Source organism: Piliocolobus tephrosceles, chromosome 3 (assembly GCF_002776525.5).
Source record: "Piliocolobus tephrosceles isolate RC106 chromosome 3, ASM277652v3, whole genome shotgun sequence".
In the NCBI taxonomy this organism is placed as follows: Eukaryota; Metazoa; Chordata; class Mammalia; order Primates; family Cercopithecidae; genus Piliocolobus; species Piliocolobus tephrosceles.
Window position 1 is genome coordinate 60,530,288 of NC_045436.1, and position 9,958 is coordinate 60,540,245.

At 48.5% G+C, this 9,958-nt stretch overlaps 1 protein-coding gene across 5 annotated transcripts in view; it reads right to left on the minus strand.

Annotated features, from left to right (window-relative positions):
* The window catches only part of JADE1 (jade family PHD finger 1), a 67,379-nt gene extending 61,082 nt beyond the window's left edge, over window positions 1-6,297 (minus strand). The window contains exon 1 of one of the 5 annotated variants that reach the window (XM_023217590.2): window positions 6,037-6,297. Coding sequence is in view for 1 of the 5 variants with exons in the window: in XM_023217589.2 (XP_023073357.1) it covers window positions 4,097-4,115 (19 nt within the window). In the remaining 4 variants the exon portion in view is untranslated. Of the gene's footprint in view, window positions 1-4,096; window positions 4,118-4,542; window positions 4,665-5,629; window positions 5,992-6,036 lie in introns of those variants that run through there. The other 4 variants (XM_023217591.3, XM_023217594.3, XM_023217592.2 and 1 more) reach the window with 4 other exon arrangements.
* Between the last annotated feature and the right edge of the window lie 3,661 nt (window positions 6,298-9,958).

Consider the following 9,958-nt stretch of genomic DNA (forward strand, 5'->3'; position numbering starts at 1 on the left):
CAAAAAAAAAAAAAAAAAAAAAATCAAGCTAGGCCGGGCGCGGTGGCTCAAGCCTGTAATCCCAGCACTTTGGGAGGCCGAGACGGGTGGATCACGAGGTCAGGAGTTCGAGACCATCCTGGCTAACACGGTGAAACCCCATCTCTACTAAACATACAAAAAACTAGCCGGGCGAGGTGGCGGGCGCCTGTAGTCCCAGCTACTCAGGAGGCTGAGGCAGGAGAATGGCGTAAACCCGGGAGGCGGAGCTTGCAGTGAGCTGAGATCCGGCCACTGCACTCCAGCCTGGGCCACAGAGCGACACTCCGTCTCAAAAAAAAAAAAAAAAAAAAAATCAAGCTAAACCTCTTAATGTCAACCCAAATAAAAAGCAAGGTGTGTTTGCTAATATGTCATATTTCCCTCCACAAGATATCTGTTTAATAAACCTCATGGGAAAACCAGTTTTATAATGCAAAGTCTGACAAACCATTAACTGTAATGCTGTAACAGGTACCCCATAATACTAAACGACAGGGAAGAGCTTCACAAATAAGAAAGTAAAGAAGCAAGCAGAACTGTGACAGATTCCTGTGCCTCCTCTTCACTCTGACCAAACCTTAAAGAGACAGGATGTAATCCGTGTTTGATATCTTGATGTTTACTGTTCCAACCACCTCAGTACTGAAACACAAACATCTGAGAAATCTGTTTCCAACAAGTCTGTGGAAAGTAACATCAAGTAAGCAAATTTCCTTAAAGTATTTTTCTAACAGATGATCTCCAAATCTAAGATTTCCAAATTACAATAAATACCATTTTGACTTCCTGCTTTTTTAAAATCCAGGCAACTTTATTTCCAAAGGTTTGCCTCCTCAGTGTCAGATATTCTGTCAAAAAGTTACCTAAGGGAATCGACTTAAGGGAAACAACCAAATGCAATAAATGGTCCTTTATTAGGCAGTGGTTTAGACAAAGCTTCTCTATTACATTCTGGGGCTAAATGGGGAAATCTGGACACATCACAGTAATAGATGATATTAAAACTAACCAAGCTAGCTGACAGAAAAAAAAGAAAAGGTCTTCACAGTGGGGTGCAGTGGCTCACACCTGTAATATCCCAGCACTTTGGGAGGCTGAGGCAGGTGGATCACCTGAGGTCAGGAGTTGAAAAACAGCCTGGCAAACATGGTGAAACCCCGTCTCTACTAAAAATACAAAAAATTAGCTGGGCGTGGTAGCAGGAGCTTGTAATCCCATGTAATCCCAGCTACTCAGGAGGCTGAGGCAGGAGAATCGCTGGAACCTGGGAGGCATAGGTTGCAGTGACCCGAGATCGCACCATTGCACTCCAGACTGGGCAACAAGAGCGAATCTTCGCCTCAAAAAAAAAAAAAAGTCCTTACAGATGGTATGTACATGTATCTCATTTTTATTAAAACACACATGTATATACAGAGAAAATTATCTGAAAAGTAATACAGTAGCCATCTATGAATAGTAGCAATTTGTTTTTGTATTTGTTTCCTTGTATTTTCTAATTTTCAAAAACGTACATGTAACACTACTTGTGCAATAACTTTTCAATTAACAGCTCCTTAAAGTCAAAAAGCAGTATCGATCACGTGCCTACTATACGTGAGATGGAATGGAAATCTGCTTTTAGTCTCACCTAGTCCTCCAAGTTTGCTTTTTAGGTCATCTTTCTTCCCCAACCCCCTAGGCTAAGCAACAAAACACATTCCTTAAACTCCAATAGGTTTTCTCCCTCTAGTTTCACCCAGACACACTTATTTTTCATTGCTGTCCCTGTATAGCTACTCTTTCAACCTTGATAACTAATATAAGTAAAGCACTGGTTTACAGGCAGAAGAAAACCAGTCAAGTGAAGCGGGGAGAACTAAGAAGGTGTGTTTTGTTTCCTTTTAAATGAACACATATCTACCTTTGTTAAAGTTAAAATACACGTGGCCGGGCGCGGTGGCTCAAGCCTGTAATCCCAGCACTTTGGGAGGCCGAGACGGGCGGATCACGAGGTCAGGAGATCGAGACCATCCTGGCTAATACGGTGAAACCCCGTCTCTAATAGAAAATACAAAAAACTAGCCGGGCGACGAGGCGGGCGCCTGTAGTCCCAGCTACTCGGGAGGCTGAGACAGGAGAATGGCGTGAACCCGGGAGGTGGAGCTTGCAGTGAGCTGAGATCCGGCCACTGCACTCCAGCCTGGGCGGCAGAGCAAGACTCCGTCTCAAAAAAATTAAAAAATAAAAAATAAATAAAGTTAAAATACACGTGCAACCAACCCAACTTTTACTAGAAAGTAGTCTGTAATCTTAAAGATGGAATCAAGTTCAAGTTCTACCTTACTTTCAGACACTCCCATTATCTCTGCTAAATAGGGACGAAAGGAAATAGGAAGAAACCTAACACTTTAACAGCTTAAAATTATATTTATTCTACACATTAAAATGAAAATGCCAAGTAAAAGACACTTATAAAAGTATGCAAACTTTGAGGAAGACAGCAAAATACCAAGAAGAAAGCCATCTGATTTAAAAGTGACCGTAAGTAAATGAGACTAAGATCTTTGGGATAAAAGGACAATAAAAATTCTGGGTTGCATGTACTTGCTAAGAGTGTTACTCACAGAACATCCCATTTAACTCCTCCCACATATGTTGCCCACCTACAACAAATTACTACATCAAGAGTGTTGAGTCAATGTAAGTATGGGCATAATGAATGCTTCCTTTCTCCACCTATAAGTGATTAAATCTTGATCAGTTGTGATTTGATCAAAATGCTACTTATTATAAAATCTCTAACCACTGGTGAGTCACTACCTAAATCAGCTTTCAGGGAAATAATTTCTATCTTAAAACTAGTTCATTAGCTTTGAAAGGTATTAGCCTTGAGCTACAAGTAGCAAGAGAGCCATGGTGGGTATTATAAAAAGGAAAAATAGTTCACCTAATAAAAACCTTTGGGAAAGAACCCCCTAAGCATTCCCATTAATGGAAACCTCAGATCCTCTCCTACTTTCCTAAAAACGTAGCTGTCTCAGGTCATTCACTGCAGCTGTCATTTTACAAAAGAAAATTTAAATTCCCTCTTGGCCGGGGCAAATAGAGGGCGACAGCCCCTCGCCCCGGCCGAGGAGAGGCAGGGCGCCGGCCTCCTCGTTACTAGAAGGCAAGCTAAAGCTCCTTTTAAACGGCCTCCGGAAGACGACGCATTCCTAACGGGTTTCGAAGGCATGTTTAAATCGCCCGCTTTTTTGTTTGCTCTCAGCATTCACCGGCGCCGGGACTGCGGCCGCCCCCGCCCGCTTGGGGTGGGAAACCTGGGGCCAGCACTGCCTGGGGCGGCGGGGGGGAGACCGGGGGCGGGGTGAGACCCGGGACGCGCCGACCCGGGGTTGAGGACTGGAGGATGAGGAGCTCTCGCGGGAGGGTGGCGGAGAGCGGGGGGAGGTGAGAAGGCTGAGGATCCCAGCAAGGGGGGCACCCCGGGGTTGGGGGGGAACTGGGACGCCGCCCCGCAGCGGCGAACACTCCGCGCGGCTCCCGCCGCCCGCCGGGGAATACGCAGGGCCGCGGCTCCGCGCGGCGCCGCCCCCTCCCTCTCTTCCAATCCTCCTCCTCCTCCTCCTACTCCCGAGGCGACAGAAACAACAGCGCGGGAGGAGGGGAAAGTAACTCCCGGCACCTCCGCCGGAATTAGCCCCGGTGCAGTGATGACACCTTCTCGTGGCGCAACCAAGCCCCGCTCCCTCCGCAGCGGCGTCCCCGCCGCCGCCCTCTCCATTTGAAAGTGGCCACCCCCCGCCGCCGCAGCTCCTCCCGCCCCGCCGCCGCCAGCTGCACCAATCCGCTCGGCCCCAGTTGCAAATCAAACGCTCCCTCGCGTCCAGAAGCCACTTGCGCCGCTGGAAACGGCCGCGCCGTCCCCCTCCCCGAGTCCCTCCGGGGCGGCACCTTCGGTCTGGGGCGGGTGCGCCGGCGAGAAACGGTTTTAAGATGGGAGCGGCAGCGGCGGCGGCGGCGAGAAGCTCCGAGCGGGCTCGGCTCCCGCTCCCGCTCCCGCCCCCAGACAGTTCTGGAAACTGTGTATCACCTCTGTCACAGGAAGCCATCCGGCGAGGAAGGCGGCGCGGAACCAACAAACAAACGCCTGCGGCCGCCCGCCGGAACCGGCGCGGGGACCGCGTCGGGCTTCGGGCTGTTCCCGGGGCGGGGGCGCGGCGGCCACCCCCGCGCCGCGGGCTTTGTGCGGGGCGGGTGCGGCGGGCCGGGCGTCCCCGCCCCCGCAATCCCCCACCCCGGCCCGGGCGGCGCAGCTGGGACCGTTAGGTGACGCTCCGGCAGCGACGGAGAAGCAGCGCCTCGGCCGCCGCCCGCCCCCATTTCCACACTGGGCCGCCTCTCCTCAAACGCCAGAGGCGGGCTACAAAAGTTGGCCCCGGGGCCACCCAGCACCTGCCCACGTGCCGCGGAGGCTCGCTCCCGGGTCTCCCCCGGTTCCCTCCCCCCGCCGCCCTCGACCGCTAGGTCACCTATTACCGGTGGGAGGGGAGAGAGGCTGCTATTTAAACGCCCGCGGAAGTTGAGGCACCCCCACTGGCGGGTGCCGTGCACCTGCCTCCCGCCGCCGCGCTCCGCCACTTTGAGCAGCAGCCGCGTCCTCAGCCCCGCCTCCTGCCCGAAGGCGGGCGGGGGGGGAGCGGGAAGGAGGTGGAAGGGATCGAATTTCTCCAGCAAATGGGACCGTTCCGACAGGATTCGGTTCCCCGGTCAACATTCCACATTCCATCCCTCTCCCGCATTTGCAAGCCAATGCCGAGCAACCCGGAAAGCCTGCTGGCTACCGAACAACAGCCCCCAACTCGCAAACACAGACTCACAGGCACAAGACACGTGCACTGAAGGGCTCTGCAACTTGCAGTCCCGGGGTACACACTACACGTTCATTTAAGGAAGCAAGGAGACCAAGAGACCCCACCCCCACAATTTGCAGATGGTGCCAAAGGTTGCAATTTGCAAACCCCTTTAAGTTCATGATTAATCGGTACTTTGCTCTACCAACCGCCAACTCCTACCCCATTTCATCGATGAAGGGGTTTTACACTTTACAAGCAGTCGCGCTGTAAGTAAAAGATCTGACCACTGGAAGCTCAATTCGGAAGAATTGCCAAGCTGTCCCTCCACCCCCGCCCCCCACCCCCCTCTCACTGCCCTTGAATTGATGCAATGAATATTTTGGACATGTGGCGACGCGGTGACAAGAGCCAGGGCTGCGGCCACCACACACAAATGTACCTACACACACCTATGTTTGGACAAATCCAGTCCCACCACACACACGGTCTCACACACTCTGGATTCATATATGTACGCGAACCTGCGTTCTGCCATTGCCATCTGTCTACCAAGTTGCTACTATGCTTTCCACTTTCATGCAGCCTAATGCACTTTGGCTTTCTATTAAAAAAAAAAAAAAACCTATAAACTAAAGGCAACTTAAACTGGGCTTCTGCTCCTAATGATGATTCACCTGAAAACCGCATGTTCTTCGCAAATCCAAAAGAAGAAATAGCTCTAAGTCTTCAGCCCCCCAAATTTGAAAAAAAAAAATCATAATAAAACTTACTGATCCAACATAGATCAATTCTCAGGATCCAAAAATCATCCTCTCCTCCTCCTCCTCTGGCCCCCGCCCCGGCAATGCCCAAGTTACTGGTGGGATAGTAACGCTGCGCTCAGCGGCTGCCTCCCTCCCTCCTAGCTACATATCGAGAACCCAATCTTTTGGCGCCATATTAATGACGTACTATATTATTTCCACTAGGCAGCGACCTTCAGCATTAAATTACTCCCGAGAACTCCCGAGCAAAGCAACAAAACCATCAAATATGGCTGAGCCTCTCGGCTCGTCCTGCAGCCGCCGCCGCCGCCGCCGCCGTCGCCGCCGCGGGACCGGGACGCGCACACGGACCCACGCGCGGACAAACGCGCGGCGCGCCCACCCCGCGCGCCCCCCGCGGCCCGCGCGCGTACCTGCTGCGGAGGGGTTCGGCCGAGGCGCTGGGCTGGGCGCCGCTCGCTCGCTCGGAGCTGCATGAGTTCGGGCCGCGGCGGGCGAGCGGGCGGGGAGCCGGGCGGGCCCGTGCTCTCGCCGGCGCGCACACACCCGGCACTCGCGCACGGAGGCACTCTCGGTCTGGTTTGGCTTGTTATGGAGGAAGGACTGTGTGAATCAAACTCATTTCTGGGTCACTGCTGCCACAGGGGGGAGCACTTTAATCCCTTGCCAAAACGAGAGGGTGGGGACTGGAGGGCGGAGGGAGCATGCGGGGAGCCCGCGGCTTGGGGGGCTCGGTCCCTCGTTAACTCTTCGCAGCCCTCGCCGCAGCCGGCTCGGCCTGCGCCAGTCGGGGCTCGCAAAGAACAGCACTGTTCAGCTCTTAAAAGTCTCTTTCCTTACTTCACCCACCTTGTGAGCCTAGAAATTCTTGAGGTGTCTCCAAGCAGGGAAGTGGGTTTTTAAATTAGACCCTTCAAACTGCTGTCCCAATTTCAACTCTTGTCTGACATCTAGAAATGGATTCTTTCAAAATGGTTTAAAATTACGTAGATTAAAATGTGGCTATTGAGATGTGTCATTTGGGTGAAAGGTTTTATTTTTAGGCTGAGTGGCAAAAGAGTTGTTTGTAGTAACAGTTTTAGGGAGTTGCACATTAGGATGACATTTTTAAATATAGATAATCCAATTCTGAATAACATCTTTACCTAAATTTGTATGGAAGTGATCATTGCAAATGAGCATTAATCCATTAGAAGATATTATTTATAAGTTGACACCACTTTATGTTACACATTACTGCAGAATTGGACATCTTCTCCCAAATAAGAGCAGTGAGCCTAATGCTAAAACTAGAATTACAAACTAGTATCAGATCAGTCATCACAGATTCATTTGGGGGGTATTAATGTGTTAAAAATGAGTGGTTACTGATTTTCTGCTGACGACAAACTTGCTTTTTCATATAGTGGGCAACATACTTCTTTATGGATTCGCCTAGGGAAATAGAGGGGTATATGACATTCAGCTTCAAAAGGAAAAAAGTACGGATTAGAAACTCCCATTCAGGCCGGGCGCGGTGGCTCACGCCTGTAGTCCCAGCACTTTGGGAGGCGGAGGCAGGCGGATCACCTGAGGTCTGGAGTTCGAGAGCAGCCTGACCAACATGAAGAAACCCTGTCTCTACTAAAAAATACAAAATTAGCCGGGCGTGGTGGTACGTGCCTGTAATCCCAACTGCTGTGGAGGCTGAGGCAGGAGAATCGCTTGAACCCCAGAGGTGGAGGTTGTGATGAGCCCATATCGCTCCATTGCACTCCAGCCCGGGCAACAAGAGCGAAACTCCGTCTCAAAAAAAAAAAAAAAAAACTCCCATTCAGTAAATAGGAACAGTGATCACTGATTACCAAACTGAGTATCGAACCCAAAAGGCATATGTATCCACAGGAAGAACCTTTCTGAATATATCAGGTTTGATTTCACATAATCCCACACCAGCCCATCCACCCACATCCAGACCCACATCCAAAACATTATAATCTGATAAATGCGACAAAACAAAACTAATTGAGCCTTTCAGTTATTTTTCAGAAAACAAAGTAAGCCAGTGGAGATCCTAAGTAGTGTATATGTCCTGTCCTGTTTCACTAATGAAGAATAGAAAGAGTCCCTGCCAGTCCTATTCATGTGTTCACTTAATCCTGTTCAAAGCGATCACACATGTAAAGCACTGTGTTAACTATCATTATTACTATTCTTAGTATTGCACTTCAGTTATTGCTATTTTCATTGGTTCACCTTGCACATACTCTCTGTAGAAGTTAAAGTACACAGGCTTTGTAGCCAGACATGGTTGGATCTGGCTCTCTCAGTTACCACTTTGTGTGCCTGTGGGATAAAAGAACTTTATCTGAGCCTCAGTTTCTTTCCTGGTAATAAAATGAAGTGAACAGCTGGCCCCTAACCTGAAGGATTGTTAAAAGGAATCAGGCAACCTCATAACAGTCCAGGAGTAGAGGCCCTGGCAGTAGGAGGTTGTCCATTCCCTCGGCCACCACTGGTCTGTTTCTTGGTTTTCTCTCCATCAAAAATTGCAACTTTTCTAAATTCCAAACAGCGTTACTTCACGCATTTGTCTTAAGAAAATTTTTAACTCACATTTGCTGCTTACTCTTTTACTTTTTCTGTCAAAAACATTAGGCACCAACAAAAGTATTGAATAAAATGAATGACAAAAACAAAGGGATAAAATGGCACACAAACTTCACACACTGACACACTGAACAGGACTGAAGGTGCCATGTACAGAGTCTCAATTATACTATGACTTCAGAATACTCATCGACTGAGACAGTGCTATGTGCTATAAATAGCCCTGGACAAGAAGTCAGGAGACGCCCACCAACTCCCAATATGACTCTCTGGGCTTTGGTTTCCCCACTGAGATGACAGGAAAAATAATGTCTAAGTCCCCTTTCTCTTTAACATTCAGTCATTTCTGATTTTCTTACCAAACTTAGAAATGTGGTGATTATTTGAAGAAATGGCGGACAACTTGAATCCATAAGGAACATGTAAAAATATTTTGTCATCAATGATCAGCAGTTGGAATTTCTTAAATAATAGGTGTTTCTTGCCATCAGACCACAAAGGAAACTCCTATACAACCTATTTCTCAAATGGGAAAGGCAATGATATGGTTTGCCTTGCGGCAGCACAGATAATACAGCCTAGAATAAGAAGTACTAAGCTGGCAATTAGGAAAACGAGTTTCTGATTCCACTCTGTCACTTACTGTCTTACCTTGCAAAATCATTCAGGATCATCATATCCTAGTCTCTGGAATGGTTCTTTTAATTCACACCTTATTATCAGAGATGAAAAGACATTCAGCAAAATAGCTACAAGGTACTCAGTGTAATGGAAATATCAAGATTCTAGTCTTTCCTGATCCCATCAATGTTCGTGGTGATAATTACAATTCTATATATCCTGTACATTCTGCTGTAGTCATATACAGTTAAATTATTTTCTTCCATAATAATGGATTTTTATGAAATAAAAATTTGGATATTTATATTCACATTCCTGATTTTGAAACCAGACTTGATTAAATCTCTGAATGTTTACTTAGTCATTTCATTTCATCTTCTCTGTAGGTAAAGAATTATAAGGCCTTGCTTCATAAGACACTCAGAATTGTTCATATTTGAAATGAAGGTATGCATACACTAAAGCCCTGTATTATCGCATTCCTTTAGGGAAATGAGCAAGAAATTCTTTTTTTTTTTTTTTTTTTTTCTGAGACGGAGTCTCGCTCTGTCGCCCAGGCTGGAGTGCAGTGGCCAGATCTCAGCTCACTGCAAGCTCCGCCTCCCGGTTTCACACCATTCTCCTGCCTCAGCCTCCCGAGTAGCTGGGACTACAGGCGCCCGCCACCTCGCTAGGCTAGTTTTTTGTATTTTTTAGTAGAGACGGGGTTTCACTGTGTTAGCCAGGATGGTCTCGATCTCCTGACCTCGTGATCCGCCCGCCTCGGCCTCTCGAAGTGCTGGGATTACAGGCTTGAGCCACCGCGCCCGGCCTCAAGAAATTCTTACTGGCAGATACAACTGTCAGTTGGTATACATTCTGACGAGATATTTTTTTTTTTTTTTTCAAGATCGGGGTCTCGCTTTGTCACCCAGGCTGGATTTCAGTGGTCCCAACGTGACTCACTGCAGCCTCCATCTCCAGGGTTCAAGCAATCCCCCCACCTCAGCCTCCAAAGTAGCTGGGACCACAGGCACAAACCACCACACCTGACTAATTTTTCATATTTCTTGTAGAGACAGGATTTCACTATGTTTCCCAGACTGGTCTCAAACTCCTGAGCTCAAGCAATCTGCCCTCCTCACT